General features: G+C 35.7%; 2 protein-coding genes and 1 long non-coding RNA gene across 8 annotated transcripts in view; 2 read left to right on the top strand and 1 right to left on the bottom strand.

Annotated features, from left to right (window-relative positions):
* Window positions 1–19: 19 nt before the first annotated feature.
* Window positions 20–4941, top strand: LOC110844994 (serine/arginine repetitive matrix protein 2). 3 transcript variants are annotated; one of them, XM_022091350.2, is made up of 10 exons: window positions 20–339; window positions 1545–1904; window positions 1982–2093; window positions 2227–2445; window positions 2551–2851; window positions 2941–3164; window positions 3245–3585; window positions 3663–3948; window positions 4058–4228; window positions 4304–4941. In XM_022091350.2, the coding sequence occupies exons 2-10, from the start codon at window positions 1550–1552 to the stop codon at window positions 4677–4679; spliced, it is 2385 nt and encodes a 794-aa protein (XP_021947042.1). In that variant the 5' UTR covers window positions 20–339; window positions 1545–1549; the 3' UTR covers window positions 4680–4941. The 3 variants fall into 3 exon arrangements, with proteins under 3 accessions (XP_021947042.1, XP_021947043.1, XP_035704382.1); XM_022091351.2 differs by lacking the exon at window positions 20–339 and adding an exon at window positions 357–1396; XM_035848489.1 differs by lacking the exon at window positions 20–339 and having other exon boundaries at window positions 357–1904.
* LOC110844997 lies at window positions 4795–6022 on the bottom strand. Its single transcript, XR_004834136.1, has 2 exons — window positions 5889–6022; window positions 4795–5827 (listed from the first exon to the last, which is right to left on the bottom strand). It is a non-coding gene; the product is annotated as an uncharacterized LOC110844997 (long non-coding RNA).
* A 1423-nt stretch (window positions 6023–7445) lies between these two features.
* The window catches only part of LOC110844995 (fasciclin-3), a 29816-nt gene continuing 19197 nt past the window's right edge, over window positions 7446–18064 (top strand). For 2 of the 4 annotated variants that reach the window (XM_022091353.2, XM_022091352.2), the window contains exon 1: window positions 7699–8414. In XM_022091353.2, coding sequence (XP_021947045.1) covers window positions 8369–8414 — 46 coding nt within the window. In that variant the 5' untranslated portion in view covers window positions 7699–8368. Of the gene's footprint in view, window positions 7482–7556; window positions 7592–7698; window positions 8415–18064 lie in introns of those variants that run through there. The other 2 variants (XM_035848491.1, XM_022091354.2) reach the window with 2 other exon arrangements.

Here is an 18064-nt window from a genome sequence, read left to right as displayed (position 1 = left end):
TCATCCACAACAGTTGAACTTATTTGATAGTCAGTCTCAGTGCTCCGAGTAAATTAAAATAATTCTTGGGCTTGCCAATAATAATAATTCTTTAAATTATAGCTTTAGGTTATATATAGTTCATAGTTTGTAGTTCATAGTTAACAGCTGCGTGACTTGTTTTGGTGAATTTATTAAGTGTCCATTAATATACTTGGAAAGCCTTGAATTTTCAATCGGCTAGCAAAGACAAGACAACAGAGAAGCTATCAATTAGAAAGCACTGTAGATGACAGATTCTACTCCGATACGCTTGCGGTAGTTCTGTTTACAACACACGAAAGACTTTTCAATTACGAGGTAATGCGTATAGAAAAGTGGTATTAATTTTATTGTAATTCCTTATTTCATGCAATTAACTATAATACCTCAAATTTCTGTTCTTCATCATAGTTTGCATTTGTAATTGAGCTCTCCGTCCAATTATTATCCGCTCAATGCACAAATAAAGTGCAAACAAGAACATTTCATTAACTGTTGAGGTTGTGTTGGTCAATTTTGTTGTGACACATTATTGTACCAAAAAATGTCAAGAAGGGTTAAATGTGGATGGTGAATTCAGTGTTTAGATTCTACTCAACGTAAAAGCCCATAAGCAAGACATTTTATTATTGGCTATAGAAGAACACGGGAAGAAGTTGATGGAACAATTTTATGTCGCTATTTGCCATTTCGTCCATGCGATTTAATATAAATCAGCTAAATAAGTTGAACTATTTATGAATGGTGGATGGATAAAAGAAGACTGACTTTCTGCAGCAGTATATAGCGTATTTAATTTATAAAGGCTAATCCTTTCAGTTTCACCAGGAACTCTATATAATAACCCAAACTCTTCAAATTTGTGATTTTTGCATGCAAATTTACGACTGTAATTGTGTTTGCTGTGATATAGTGAAAACAGAAACAATTGGTGGTGCGATTGTCTCAGTGTAGAGCTTTGTATGCACCGGAAGTACTCAATCTTGGAAACGATGTCGTTGTTTGAAACCGTTGGCAATTTGCTTTCCAAAAGAAAGACTATATCTATTACCGACATAATATTATAATGATTTGCAAACAAAAATAATATAAACATTTCCTGCCCTTCTCGTCTCTTGTTAATAATATGTTACGACGCCTGATGCTCCACGTCATTAGTCTGGTCGTGGGATTACGAATAAGAACTTTTCCTGCAGATCATAGAGCATGGTGGATTTTAATGGACGGAATCACTTGAGAATTTGCTCAGTCCACAATATGAGCATTTTGAAAATGTGTCACCAACTCCGAGTTATTAATTTGAGTTTATAGACTGTGACGCCATCCGACATGATGATCCTCTTCTGCTCTCTCTATGTATCATCTTCTGGATATTGTATTGATTTTGTTTCATCTTTCGCGTACAACTACAATTTGTTGTTAATGTGAAATAATTGAGATGCATTTAGTATGATAAGGGCTAAAGGGATTACCAAATATAACGTAAGAAGGATATGCCATAACTTGAGTAAAATATTTTGCAGAAATTATGGCTGGGCACGTAAGTATGCGGAGTGGTGGTCGGCGAGCAGCACCAGCTAGGACAGATAATTGGACGGATCGAAATAGGGGCAGAGGGATGGTCCGAAATGAAAGAAGATCAACAAGGAGTCAAAGTCCAATCAAATCCAAGTTGATGGCGTTAGCAATGTCTTCCGGGCGAGAGAAAGACAAAGATGCCAGCGGCAGCAGCAGGAAAAGTGAGGTGGATAAATCATCTCGTCGAGATCGTCACAACAGCAGGGACAGGTCGACGCAAAAGGGCCGGCTAAGAATGGACGAATTGGATGGTAATAAACGCACTCCAAAACCTCGGTCTCCCGAACGTCATAGACCTGATTCTGGTATGCATAATGATAAAAAAAGTTTCCTAAACTTACGTAATAAATTGATGACAACTAAAAATCAATCTCACATTTAGGAACAAAGAAAACTGTTTCTTCCTTGGACAAAGTCGTAAAAAAGGCTAGGGAGGAAAGAACTAATTACTGGGACAAGAAAATTATAGCAGCCGAAGAAAAAGATCCTGATCGGTATGTAGCTTAATCCTGTAGCATTGTTAATGTTTGCATATTCTTATTTAGCTTAGTTATATAATAATTAAATAATATTTCTTACTTACGTACATGTTCAGAAATATATATATATATGCATGTTAATTTTCAGGTGGGGACATAGTGGTTTTAAAGAACTATATCACAGAAAGGATGGGACAAAAAAAGCTGCTCCACGAAAACAACAGCACTCACGTAGCGGTTCTCATAGAAGGGGAATAAATTCTATGTCTGGTTCCCTGCGTTGTGAACGGCGTCAGTCGCGTTCCAGGTCAAGATCTAGGAGTTTTAGCAGATCTAGGTCTCCAATTAAGCGGGTGGCAAAGTCAAGGTTTGTGTAACATGAATGAGTTTAATCTTGTGACAAATATATACAGAGTTGAAGATAGGCTAATTAAACAGTAATAATCATAAAATAAATTCATGATTCACATAGGAAAGATTTTAAAAGTTTTTCAAGATCTGTGTCGCCACCAAAACTAAAACCAGTTGTGAGCAAAGTAAAACAGCGATCGGCTACTAATCAAAAATCCAATACCGAATCCAAACGAGATTTGGGACGAAATTCTGCCGATCAAGGAAATTCTACTAAAACTAGTGGAAACTTACCCAGGAAAGCTAGGACAAATCGAAGGTCTTCGTCATTCTCCTCATCGGGATCGTCAGTTTCTCGATCTCGTTCCAGGAGTTACACACCAGCAAAGCGCTCAACGGGAGCAGGACGACCTATCTCAAAAGTATAAATAACATTTATCGAAATTTGAATTTGTCAACTTTGGTTGCCATTCCACATTTTTCACTCTTAATTCGATATCTTGTACTTTAGCTGTCCAAAAGGGTGAAAGCAAAAGTGCACTCAGACTCATACTCATCATCAAACAGTTCTTCCGACGAAGATGTTTTGCAACTTCATGCAAAAGAAAAAGTACGAAATTCTTCAATCTCAGACAGTGGATCGTCGTCTTCCAGCAGAAGTCGTAAAGGTGTTGGTAGTGTTTTAAGACGAGGTAGTTCATCTTCCACATCCGACAGTCTATCTAGCAGTGAAAGGTACACAATTACAATAACAACTCAATGTATTAATTTGTTATAATTATACTTCATGATGCATGTACTTTTCATGTGTCTAGTGATGACTCTGATATTAGCATTCGAGCTAAGCCAAGCCAAAAGATTGTTACCAAGAAGAAGCCTGATAAAGTCCCATCTACATTGTCTACAGCAAAGAAAGCCAGCACGGCTACAAGAGGTATGAATGACAGGACCCCAAAACCTGTAGCCTCGACAAAAGTTCCCCCCACGGTCGTCTCTACGAATACCTTGTTAAGCAAGACAGGAAAACAAATTAATAAAAAAAAACCTGTAAATGATGCTACCACAATCGTCAAATCCAGTAAATCATCAATACCAGAACCAACTTCAAATACTCAAAAATTGAAGTCAACTGAAAAGGAGAAAAACTCGAAGAAGGGTAAATTTAATGAGATTAAAGCAAATCCATATAAATTATTTGTATCATGTATTCATTCAATTAAGTTTCAATTTTAGGTACTAAATCGCCTTCAGAATCTGGTGAAACTGAGAGTGAATCGGGTTCGTCTGACTCAGATTCAGAACCGAGAATGACTCTTTCCGAACGATTTGCAAAACTTTCTCAAATGAGCACAGACAAAAGAGAAATGGCGAAACCTGTATTATCGGTTAATGAAATTGATACAAAGATGAGGGTGGTTAAAGATTTTCGAAACCCGGAGGTTCTTTCAAAAGTATTTGTTGCCAGCGTTGGTAGTGGCTGTGCGGGCGGTGATGCTGGCGAAACTTCTTCCAGTCGATTGTAATTACACAAATATATAATGTTTGAATATTAGATCAGCTCTCATTTAATTATATTCAAATACATAGAAACTATAAAGGCAAGTACATAACTTGTTTAATTATCATAGAAAACCAAGATCTCGCACCCCTCCAGCCATTTTTGGAGAATCTCGAAATATATCTCGAAGAGAAATGTCGGACGAGAGTCAGAAGCATTTTGAGAGAATGTATCGTGACACTCCCATTGAGAATCGCCCGTTGGATTGGTCTGATGCTAGAGTCAGATTTGATTATTACAAGTAAGCAAATCGTTTGTAAAATTTGTTTCGTTTATTTTTGTGTAAATTACAATGTATAGTATTATCTCTATACAGAAATCGGGGGTGCTTTGATGAACGACCAATTACATTTGACGAATACATCAAATGGGAAGACTGGTACCATAAATACAGAGAGTGGCTAGAACAGGAAGCATACTATGCTGCACAAACCAGACCTTCTCCAAACTCTGGAAATAGAATGCCTTCATTGTTGAAGGGAGTTGGGGGATCTCTTGGCCGGCGCATGGATCAAATGCCCATGGCTGGTCCTCCATTATCAAGTCGCTCTCATTTTGCAAACCCAGTAGGAACATTGTACTTACAAGGTCATGAAAGAGTTGGAAGGCGAATTGATAGGACCGCGGGGGGTTCATTGGTAGTTAATATTCGACCTGGTGGATTTCAGACTCGCAATAGACGGCTTCAGTGAAACATTTTTGAACAAACTAAACCCTACTAAACCCGACTTCTTGTCTAATTATATTTACATTTAGACTGACTTCAAGCATTTTATGAGACGAGATGAAACAAATCCTATTTGTTTACTTTTCATATTAACATTGTAACCACCTTGCTTTCGTTAGTTAATGTGGCCCTGCTCGACCAATTTTTAATTTAATACTTTTAATTATTAACCTCACTGTATTATGATTGGTGTAGTTTTATATAAATAAATCTCACTTTCTACGTTATATACATGTTTGCAATGAAAATCTTTTAAGCCCTCGTATATATTTATTTATTATATCATTAAGGTACGTGTACCGACGATATGTATTGTTTATCAATTGATCTCCAAACAGTTTGAAGTTATATAAACAGATTTGTTTAACAGCGTGTGATACATAGTTGTGATGTGTCAAAAACAATACAACAAAAGGACGCGACCCTTAAACCAGAAAGGAACCGACTTGACGTTGCTTGTCAGGTCTCAGCCTAAATTGTAAGCAAACCGCAAACCGAGACACCAATAGTACCCTTCAATATAAAAGATTGTTGTCCAGCCATAAACGAACGTAATCCATCTCTAATTTTTCTGGAAATTTTCTAATTTCACAGACTTGAAATTTGTCGTACAAATACTGTCAAATACATATATGCCAAGTATTCTCATCATCTACATATTACATATGTTAACGGAAGATGCTCATTGCTCCGTACCCGACGAAGATTCTTCTTACTTCTTACTTAAATACAGAAAAAAAGTGCCCATCCATTCTAAATAAATAGAAACTACTCATTCATTACCCGATCTGATCACTCAAGTGTTTAATATCAGCAATCAGCATCATTGTTTTATTAAGAATAACAAAATCTATCTACTTGCATTTATTATTATTAGAGATTTGTGCAGATCTCTCATTTCATTGGATTTGGTGGTGTCGGTCGGTGAACGATGAACTCATGCGGCCGGGATTTTTCTCCCCCTCCTACCAGTTTTAACTGCCTCCAAGCTATAATACCATCATTGGAACGCATTGGTCGACCCCTCAAACTAGAATCAGCAGCTCAAGCCGATCTAAAGCTTAATAAGCACACGGGTACCCGAAAGGTAGGAAAGAGGGATACTGAACGGTACTACAAGATATATATATATATATACTACACATCATATATGGTTTGCATTGTAGCTTGTTACCAGAGACGAACAGCTCAACAAATTCTTCTTTCTGCTAGTGCGCCCCGATCTCAACAAGCCTAAGCGTGGAAGTGCTTATATACAAGTAGTTGCGTTGCGTGGTTTGCATTCATCTCGTACTGTCGCCATTCCACCATGTGCAAAATCGATATTTTCATCCCCGACTCTCCCTCATGTTGCCGGTGCGGTGGTTGCATGAGTTCAAATGGCCGAGCTCCAACTTGCTGTCCAACAAAACCACATTTTAGAGAAGTTCTCTAAGAGAACGAATATTATGAACTATATTAACAAATGGAAATTTGCCTAATTCGACATTAAAATCCCATAAAGAGTCCAAAAGTCCTTGATCACGAGAGTCCCAAAACCAAAATTATGTATTGTCGCTCGATCGTACCTACAAATATTTAATATTTTAATCTCAAATATTCAGCGTTATCTGGATTAATTAGAAAATGAGTGGGTAAAAGTCATTACCCTTTATGAACAAGCTTGCTTGAATACCGATTTGAATATTTCCGAAAGAAAAATGCTGATAATGGCAGACTAATTATATTGTTGCAAAATACAAATTTAGAGTAAATATGATAATATTTATAATCACAATCGATTGGGATTGCGAAATCTCAAGTTTCAAGAAGAAAAATGCCACCCAAAATTATGATTGATTTGCGGGAATATGAGATAACCGGGATACCAACACATTTCCTCGCACAATTTGTCATTCCTTTGAATTTCTTATTCGTATTATCTAAGCTGCGTTCCATTCCATTCCATTTGCCATTATCCAGCTGAAATTCGATATTGGAGATTGGAGATAAACATCAATCAAAAGGACATCCTCACAATTCATTAAGTTTACAAATGGTAGGTTTCTGTTTCTCTTAATTCAATATGTACTAATGTACTTGCATATAAATATCGTGCAGAATCGGCTCATTTTATTTGCCATTATTTTTTTTAATTATACAGGTGCGTACAAATAAGTTCAGTAGAGTCAGCAGAGTTTATCGGTGTTGCTTCTCTGAATCCATTTCCAAACACTCAAAATACTGACGGATTTTCTCATCTCATCTCACCTCTCTTTTTTTCTTGTAATAATTATGGAACAAAACAAAGTGAAAAGTCCAGTAAGTAGTTCTAACCATATAACCATCAAGCTAGCAACTACATACATATTATCATCACTCAGTACTACTTTTATTTCCATCCATGAAGTATACAAGCATTACTGAATAGACTGCTTTTACATTTTCCCATTGTTACGCTGATCAAATCTGAGCTGAGTTGGATGGAACTGACTTTTGCTCAAAGGAAGCTTTTTTTGCTCTATTCGAAACAGAAAACTACTCAAGAAAAACTTGGGGATGGTTGTTAGTTTGGTGGTTGGTTGAGTGTCTTGCATTTTGAATTCTGCTATGAATGCATCCATACCATGTACCACTTACTGTTCCAATATGCTCAATACTACTTTTACGATGAATGTATAACAATCCTTTTGTATTTCATCCTTCGTTTGCATTGTCTTTTGCAGAGAGGATAAGATAGAGATTGTAGAATTCCATCTGTCAGAATAGCGGAAGTTGTCATATTGGGGTATGCATAAAGTATAAATATAATCAATAGTCAAGTCAAATTCTAAGTGACAACCATTTTGTAACTCATCATCAGATAAGGCTTAATATTAGGTGCCCGTCTTTAAATTGGTAAGTTTTCTCAAGATCGTTGAATTATCAATCCAACATTTCATAAAGTTTGTGGATATCCCATAAATTTTATTTGCTAAAGTATATAGTGCATCTATGAATTTCAGTGCGGTGCAGAAGAGCTGATATAAACCAACTCCTCCGAGTTTTGAACTTGAATTTCGACTTGAAGACAACAGCTTGCAAAGCTTTGAGACTTTCATACTGAGGGAAAGGGAAGGAGTTTTGTACCTTCAATAACACTCCTCGCTGTTCAGCTTTTTTAAGCAACCAACTGCTGAATACAAAAGAAGCCTGTGCTACTATCAACCAGCAACCAATGCAATGCAATAGAGAGAGAGAGAGGGGCTGCTGCACTGCAACCCTAAACGCAGGACGAGAAGAGGGAAGAAGAGCAGCCAGCCAAGCCCTCTGAGCAGAATTATTACTTAGTTAGTTCCCTGCCAACCGTGCACAACGGATCTGTCCACGCAACGTTGTAATAAGTCTGAAAAGATTGATTCGCCAACTCACAACTATCATCACCTTCTGTACTATTATAAAAGAAAGAGTTGACAGTTTTGCGAAGTAATATCTACTTAGTTTATAGAAAAAATAGCACAATAATATCTCCGACAGAATTGTTAGTGAATTCGGCAAATTGGGAATTCTGTGTCACAAGTGTACAATTCGTTTGGTAGCTGGACTCGGAGGTTAAATTCCCAGCAGCAGTTTGGTAGTGATTTTTCTGATTCAAGAGAACTGACTGAACGGATCAGTCTGGATTCAACTTTCAAAATGTGGAAAATCTCAAAATCTTGGATTGTTTTAGTGGTTTTAGCAGGTAAGCGTCATTTCGTGTTTATATATTGTGTATTCAAGTATCTATGTTTCTCCCTTCTCTTCTTAAGAATTTCTCACACCATTTACAGTTTAGGAAATGACTTTGATTATGTTCATGTGTTAGTGTGATGGTGAGCCTCAGTAGAAAAGGTGACAAGAGGTCAAATCATGTATCTAATCCACCGCACGTTTTGCATTAATATTTTATTGGCTAAACCAAAATGTCAAACGTGTTTCATATCCATTAATTATTGAGTTTTAACGTTTCATCCATTATTTTCTTATTAATTTAAAAGAAGTTTAATATTATTACAAATGATTGAGAATTGTGCTAGGCTTTTATAGGAATGTCATTCCTTTTTACCCACGGCAACCACTTATGCTAACAATATTTAAAGTTAACAAGGTTCACCTGGCAGCTTTGTATCGTTTAGATCAGAGTATTGTTTGTGTTATATATAAAAAAAAGTCTGATGACTCAGGGGAGGTTAACCTTATCCGGAGTCTCATTGTTATTAAGTGACACACATGAATGCAGTGAGTCAGTAGTTGAGTAGAATTGATAATGGCTAGTAATGCAATCAACAAAGTGAGATCATACATATGTCACATACGATATGTGTATCTACATATGTATGCACATCCGTACGCAGAGTTTCCCCAACTCTGCCGAGCATTACTTATTCAGAGTGAAAGATACATTAGCTTCTGTGACATAATTCATTCATTTACAGCAGTGAAGAAATTACTGTGGGCCATAAACACAAAATATAGATTTGAATTGGAATTTACCGAGTGTATTACTTGCAGAGTTGAGTTAACATGAACACTGACGAAGAGAATGAAAAATTCCTTCAAATTACAGAAGCACTTTCAGTTCATTAAGCAAAATTAATATGAGTTAGGGTCACGGAATAATAGGAATGATGCATCACGTATGGCAAACGAAACGCAAATTTTTGGCGGAACTGACTTGCCACCTCTATATGCATAATTTTCTCTTACTAAAAAAAGTGGACTCATCGTCAGATGATTGGATATCATAAAGAAGGGAAAGGAAAATCGACGGTGTTGCATTATTATTATTATTTATATACGAAGGGTGAACCTATGTTTCGTGGTGGTGTGCATACATATTATATGGAACTATGAAGACTATCAGGAAAGGGTGAATTTGCAACGGCCATTAACAAACACAGTCAAGAGCAAAGGACTTGGTTTTATTGGCTCACCTGACTTGTATTTACTCGCTGGATTTTATTGATCCTGAATTTTCATTCCTTCCTTACGTGAAGGAGGAAACTTAAACAGAGTAACATTTGGTATATCCAGTTTAATAGCAATTCGTTGCGTCTGCGTAGATTTTAATAGATTTTTATCACACGTGCTTTCATTTAATAATTAGCATATTTTGATTTACGATTCATATTCTCTCTTGTATTGTTGTATTGATTGACTTCCTCGAAAAATCGAGGGTAAAGTATTTCCAGTAGCTAATTCTTTGCATGATATCTAATATAGTAGAATTTCCAAAAAAGAGGGAAAATTGTTACGGCAATAGGTTTTGTATATTTATCTGTATCATGCACTTAATGTACTCGATCGTTGCACAAGTGTTTCGTAGTTTTGTTAAACAATTGATGTAAATAAATAATATACCAATTTTCTTTTGTGATTTCTTATCCTGTGGAATCTCAGCGCAGCATTTTACAGTAGCAAATATAATTTATATTTACTGGTCATTTCATCTCAGACTCTGACATATGTATGTTTGTTGAATATCTCGATATGATTTTTGGTATATTTTGAGAAATTGTTAAACTAGTATTCTACTGACCATTGACCTCATTGGTGCAGTTCTAAAGATATAAATAGCATGGAACCACGTTATTTCTCAATGTTCCCTCCAAAACGAAGGTATGGAAATAAGGTATACATGCATACAACGGAGAAGGATGTTGCTTCCTTCCACTGCACTCACGTAGAAAAGGAACCGTTAAGCGAAACATAATATTCAAAGTTGGAAAAGGTGGGAAATGAGATGAAAGAATAGGTGGGCAAAGGCCCACCTGGGGTACCCCAAGGCAGTGTGCTACGGCTTGGTGTCCAAAATGAATTAGGTTCTCTATTTGCTACCTCCGGTTTCTCTGCCTATTTACCTGCCATGCCACCATCAGCATCACTAGAAGAAACAAATGGCTCGTTCATTTCCTACCCAACCGTTCCACGATTACATATCTCACCACTTGTGCACCAGTTAAGAGTAATCTAGAACAACATCTAATTTCATCCTGCCCGAAGAGGAGGAGACTATGCGAAATTTGAAATCATGGATTTGAATGTCCGTTTCAATTTCGTAGCACCAAGAGTTTTAAGTAGGCGCCTTCCTCATTAGTTTCCTTCCTTTTCGTCGGTTCCTGTACTTTGTAACATTCCTCATTTTACAGGTAGCAAAGAGTGACCCTTAAATAAAAATGAAATAAACGCACCATGTTTCTATTTGTCTCTTTTCTTTACAATGTCATACCATTTCTTCCAAAAGTACACAAGTTTGAAACATGAACGAATAATATTTAAGAGCGAAATAGCATCAATCACCCTAAAATCTCCAATGCGTTATGAATGCAGGCTATTATTTATATGAGTGAGTACTATATCACTGTCTGCATTAATCGGAGGAATGTGTGCATACAATTTTGTCAGTCTGGCACTGCAGTTTTGTTACTGTAACGAGTTGTGGCTGATTATATCTAGAATATACATAAATGCAGTGGATATAAGAGTTTGGATTGAATTCGAATTACATGCAGTAGATTATAGCTGAGTTTGTCAAAAATCTTTCATGGATTATTTATGAACCTTGCACGCATGTCTTCCGGCTCATACATATACATGGTCAGTTGTGCTTGTATGAATAGTGGATAATTGGCAGTGACATTGTCCATACAAATCGAAACCAGCGATAATTTTATTTGCCTCCTCGATCCTCTTACACCATATGCACTTATTTATTGCCATATAATTGACACGTTGTTCCAGTAAGGTATTTATATATATAATTATATATTTTGTATTATGTATTCGGTGTTACAATATAATATACATATCTATATGACCATCTGCCAATCAGGACAGGACGAGTAGATTCTATGGATGAATGGATAAAGAGATTACACTTCACATGCTGTAGATAACAAATATGTACCATAATAATAATTTTCCATGTGCCACTATGCAATTATTCGTCCCATATTCTGCTTTGGAAATCGATAAATTCTGGGACCTCGGACAGATTGAGTCATTTCCAATATGAGGAGATTTTATGGTTCCCCCATTTTTTGGTTTTGATACTGTTTTTGTTGATAGGCGTACATTAGGACATTTGGGCGAAATTATCCTAGAGATAGACTCACAAAATAATGCTCCCCTCAAGCTCAGTTTTCCATGTATGACATAAATTTAGAGTCATAGAAAATCCACCAAACTTGATGTTGTGATGGAGTGGAAGAGGGTGAAACTGCTCCCTGCTCATTGAATTGAATTTAGGGAGCTTTGCGTGTTTTCGAATACAGTTTGTGGTCCTGAGTGTGTATAATGTATGATAGCGTGGCTACCGAGAGTTTTGTTTTAGGAGAATTTTGGAGATGCAAAGGTGCATAAATTTATTTTATGCACGATATTTAGGCAGGAAAAAACAATTGTGGATGGATCTTCTTGACTTCTTTTTCACTACATCAATATCCACCAACTGCCACTCTTGAGTAATTTCCGCCTGGAAAATCATTAAGATATTATCAGCAATACGGGACGACTATGGGTATGCATATATGCATAAAATATATGCATAAAATACGCATATATGCGTATTTTAAGTTCATTATTCATTAGTTTTCTAAGCAAAGTTTTATTTATGAATAATGCAAAGGTGGAGAAGCAGGGTGAATGTTCACTTCAAGCTACTTGTGAAACTAATACAATAGACTAATATCTGAAAATTAAAAAAAAACTAAATGTGGACATTAATAACTACAACACTCGACATCCCCATAAGTTGGGCCTATGTGTTGTTAGTAGTAAACTTGAGTTTTGCATGTGCATTAAAATCTAATCCTGTATAGTGTAGTAAATTATGACTCGTAGTATCACTAATGTAACATGTTCTAAGGTTACATCTTTTCTAATTGATGCTCCTATAAACCTTATCATTGTCTTCAGATTAGTACGACAGTGATCTATTTGAGCAGTTGCAGCAGAATATTTACAAAACAAGCATGGAGATGGCAATAAATATAAACTTTATCTGTAAACTCTGACGAATTAATGGATTCATATAATATGCATATCGGCAAACTTATCTAAAATTGAGTCACGAGAAACTTGAAAAACAGTGACGCGCTTCAATTCCACTACATAATTGACATTGTTTCATACATTTGTTTTCTTTGCTTCGAATTTTATCTGTATTATATTTTACAATTTCCTACTTGGAAAAATTTACTGATAATTTATTTCACATTTTATTGCTGCAATGGGCATGTGTGGATATATGTATATTTGTGTCGTGCTTAAAATCGTACAATATATTGCTTTTGTCTTGACAACGTGATTAGCGACCATGAAAGCTCATCTTACTCAATTGCAGGGTGGACAGAAATAATGGCCATTAAAGAATTCCTCGCCTCTCTATTCTATATCTTGTTCCATGTTCCTCGCTTCCAGTCTCTCTGTATGTTCATATATAAACATTCAGTGATTCTTAGGATTAGTAGAGATGTTCTCGTTATTATATCACCATTATTGGTTAAAGTTTAGTTTAGACATAGTTTAGTTAAGATAGATAGTTGACGTTTTTAAGAGTCCATATGTAGTCTAACAAAGTCCTTAATATAATTCCAGTGTACAGTATATATATATGTATAGTATCTACATATGAATTAATGGAATAGATGCCTAATTAGGCCGAGGGTTACATTCATGTCATAAATGAAACTATGTACATATACTTATAACAGTGCTCCGATCGAACCGAAATGCTCATTTTTTTCGTTTTGAAATTTCCGTAAGTCACTCATCGTTCCGTTTCGACGAAACTATTTTTTTCGTACCGACTTTCGACAAAACGAAATTTTTCGAAAACTCGGATAACTCTACAATGTACTGAAAACTCTAAAAAACTAACTTTACACTTAATATATATTATATGCAATATCAATATCCCCCGAAATATTTACGGCACATGTTTAAAGAACATATGATATAAATAGAGATGGTCAGACCAAAGGGCTGTAGCACAATAAAGGCTTGTTTAATACTTATGATTTCGTTTTTTATGTAAAAAAAAAAATATGTCAGCCAGTTAACACCATACGTTCTCTCTAAACATTTGACGAAATGCTTTGTTTCCTGCAAATTTCTTCCATGACTCACCTTTTATTTGTAACAAATCTATCAACGCATGTACATAAAACTATTAGAGCTATTTAATTATTGCGTTGGAGTTGTGTTTATAATTCATTCATTAGCAACATGCACCGATTTTTATGGTTTTACTATGTGGTGTTATAACAACAATTGTTTGAACAACTAAAACAGGCTCAGGTTTATACGTTTGTTGGCTTAAACTCGAGTTTTCTATTCTAATTGTAAGTACTTGCGATATGCATGTTTTACATTTGCTTTTTGAATTATAGGGTATATATACATACATATATACGGCGTAATTACTATGGTTTCCTAGTATTACAAGCAATGCCATACACCATCGTAAAAAAATGATTTTATAAACTTAGTTTTACACTGTAACAGCACATAGGACACATTTCTTATTTTACACAGTCTTTAGAAATAAGAAAATTTGTATGCACGAAATTACCATCCAAAACTATTTTTGCATTCATCCATCCGATTATTATTATCCTCTCATACGTGTTCAGCAAACTAGAACAAACTAAAACTAAATGAAACAAACCATAACGTCTTAGCTCATTTGGTTTGCACTCCATATTGTGTACTCCAAGATGACAAGGATTGACCTCATTCCTCCACCTTTTTTACCCGAGCCAGAGGCGAAAATACGTGTGTACCCACTGTGTCCGTTCATCTCTATAGATTCGAGAGGGAGATATCATGTTCCGGACCCGATATATCTCTCTCAACTTGTCAGGTAGATCAAAAATTTTGTATGCACTTAATATATTTGCAAAGTAGGAGTGTTCGAAGATGTGTAAAAGCTGTCAGGTGTTTGATTTGGAGATACAGTAAATAAGTTTTGTATGCAATACGTGCAAACCAAAGGCAGGGAGCCAGATTGTCGAAATTGTTATCCTAAAAATTAATCGGGCTATATGAAGTTTGCACTGTGAGTTTTACTGCATTAAAAATGCAAAGCTCAGGACGGCAAATGTGCACATTCCATGCTTACTTTTAATAAAAATATTCATAGCATGCACAAAGGTGACGTTGGACCTCAAATCGTTCGTATTTCTAATTCGGTGCACCTACCTATGGTTTCATTTAGTTGCAGGATTTTAAACTATAAAAATTCAAATTCTCACGGCACACTTGTGTAGTATTCTTTATCAGTGAGATTGACCTTACTCAAAAATATAATAGCTAAAGCTAATCATTTGGCTCGGGTGGGGTCTTAGTCATTGTCATAAAAATACAACATACAAAATGTCTAATTATTAGTATATATGCCGATTTGATTTCACCCACTCGCACTCACTGCTTAACAGTAGACAAAAGCCACCAACCTATTTATGTAAATTTACATACATGCATAGATATGCAAATTACAATCCCAGTACGTAGTTGCTTCTCATGAGATAATTTTTAGTACTAATTACCCCTGCACTACTTGACAAATTTAATTCTCTTTTCTATCCTGCATTACATAAAGCAGAAGGTACATATGTGTTTGATATTGGGGATGCCTTAAATAATACCGATGCGAGGGATTGTATTCAGTAATGACTATAGGATTACTGTGTAAAGTAAAAATATAAATTACCCCTGCTCATTAAGTCAATGAACCATTGTATAAAGTTGGTAAATTTCCCTTTTTCGTGCTTTATTTACATTTGTTAATTTTTGCTCATATTTTCATATTTTAATTTTCACTGATACTCTATTGCAATCCTTATATAATCCATGCTTTATTTGCTGAAGGGAAAATTTTGAAAATTGAAAATTATGTATATTATACCAATATGCACAATTACATATACACCTACAACTACCTGTGAGTTTCTCTGGTATTATCAATAGTGTAATAATTCCACAACATACGTAGTGCTATAAACTGTGCATTAACATTGGCACAAAGCAAAACAATGCTACATATGTATAATGTATAAATATGTACGTGTCCTGCGTATGTATTTATGTATTGGTAAGATGCGTTCTTTCTATGATGGGCCATCATGGATGGCCTGTTTTCGTAGTTACTAGTTACGAAGGAAAGGAGTTGCGAATTGAAACTGTACCTTTAGGATGATGAAGTCGAATACATTAATGGTTGATCTGACGACGAGTCGTGCCGCTGATGCAGTATATGTAAATCCAAGTAATGCCGCTATCATCATGTCAAACCAGTCTATCTACTGAATATTACAGGAACAACTGAACTGTACATGAATCATTGTATGCATCATGCTTGAACACAATGCAAAATGAACTTCGCTGCTATATGGGTAGTTTTATGCAATTCATTTCCTTCGCCGTCATAGCAAAATATGTGGGTATGCTATGCAGCATAAAAATGAAGTATGTCAAAGTAATTTGAGTTTAACTGTACGACAAACACGATTTTAAAGTTTGTTATCGTTCTGATTGTAGTAATAGTTTAACAACTATGCTACTATATTTTTACTTTTTAATACTAATTATTAAGTTACATTTTGCTAATTTTAATTTACCCATCATTTTACGTTCACCATCTTTTAGACTACACTTTAGTTTGTTAAAAAAATTCGCACTTTGAGAAATTTTAAAACAAACCCCAAGTCTTGATTGTCGATAGCATAATTCTTTTTCGAAAACTATCCTATGAATATTTTAGTAAAGATTTAGCTTGGGTAAACGGATTGAATGGATTTGTTCATCTCCCGTACTCGTTGGGCTTGGTCTCATATTAAGAAGGAGAACAACCTGTGACTGTCATTAATTTTTTACCTATTGGGCGAAGCATCTGCATCGTCATCTTCATAATGAAATGAAATGTAAGTCAAGCTGAATCGACCCAGCAACTAGCTTTAACTCTTTGGTTATTTCATTACACAAGTAAAATCAACAACAATGCTGCGCGATGACGCTATATAGCTACAGCAATGCAGGGTAGAAGAAGCAATAAGTAAAAGGTTGGTTGACTCAAGTTTGCAGGTTTGGTCTTATTTTCTAATGAGGATGAGACAGGTTTTGTTTCCAAGCACTTAGTTGATTTAACTCAACATCCAACTCATGGTATTCAGTAGGGTACCTTACGTACGATATCACATGGTCAATTCCTATGTATATTGAAGAGAACTCAAGATACACCTTTCTCTATATGCTCCTTGTATTTGTCTTCCATCTTCTCAACTAATTTCCGCCTACAGTCAACTCTTTGTTAGATGAATATAACACAATAATACCATTGGAACATGAAACTCACTCTTTCCCGGGATTGGTTGGATTAGTTACCAAACAACTTTAACTCGAAACTTGCTATATCCAAAGGCAATATTGGCATTTGAGGAGCCAAGTTCGCAGTCTGGAATTGCATAGGTATATTATTTTAAGTAAAATGTATAAAAATTATCCTCAATTATATTATTTTTCAAGATTAGTTTTAGGTTTGGGTCTCGCTGCAGTGGATAGAGAATTAGAGACACATTCCAGCAAACAACGCTGCTTATAGCAAGCAAAGACATATTCGATAGTCATACTCGTATTCGATAGTCATACTCGTAGTCCTAGAATTCACTAATTATCATTGGCTCCGTCATCTAGATGGAATGTATCAATCTGCTAATCTTAATAATATTGAAACTCAAGCTCAAGTTAGCTTTGGCCTTGATTCATCATTCGTTACTGTTATTATATAATAATTGTTACATATCATCATCAGTTAATATCATCATACCATCATCAGTTACTGGTCACAATAGAGTGTGCTAAATTAAATAATTGTGTAAGAAATCTTTCGCATTTCATTGCTTCCAGTGAGAATTGTCAAACAGAGCAAAATCGGATCCATGCAGAGCACCAATTGAAATGAGAATATTTTATACCAATGGCAGTCGTCTAATACAAATAGCAGAGATACATGGTTGGATTTTCTAGTTTATACTACAGTTCGGTAACCCTTTGCTGTTTTATGCAAGGGACAAAAGCAGCCCTTTTGATTCATAACTCTCGTTCGTGAGAAGACCGCCACAAGCGCACAATTAAACACATTGGGGGACGCTTCTATAAGTTCAAAACAGATTTCATTTAATGATGCCTTGATTTCACTCTAATCTAGTTCTCTTGCTTGGGCAATAGTTGCGTCAGCTCCCCACAAATGTTGCCTCCATTTCATGAATTTTATCCAATTCATTCTACCCTGGTTCGTTCAGTAGTGAATATCCCCTCTTATCCCCTTCCCTTTCACACGGATTCCTTGTTCCT

The sequence above is a fragment of the Folsomia candida genome, unplaced genomic scaffold (genome assembly GCF_002217175.1).
Source record: "Folsomia candida strain VU population unplaced genomic scaffold, ASM221717v1 Fcan01_Sc002, whole genome shotgun sequence".
Taxonomy (NCBI): domain Eukaryota; kingdom Metazoa; phylum Arthropoda; class Collembola; order Entomobryomorpha; family Isotomidae; genus Folsomia; species Folsomia candida.
Note: the sequence above shows the minus strand (reverse complement) of the source record. Positions and strands in the feature narration are given on the sequence as shown.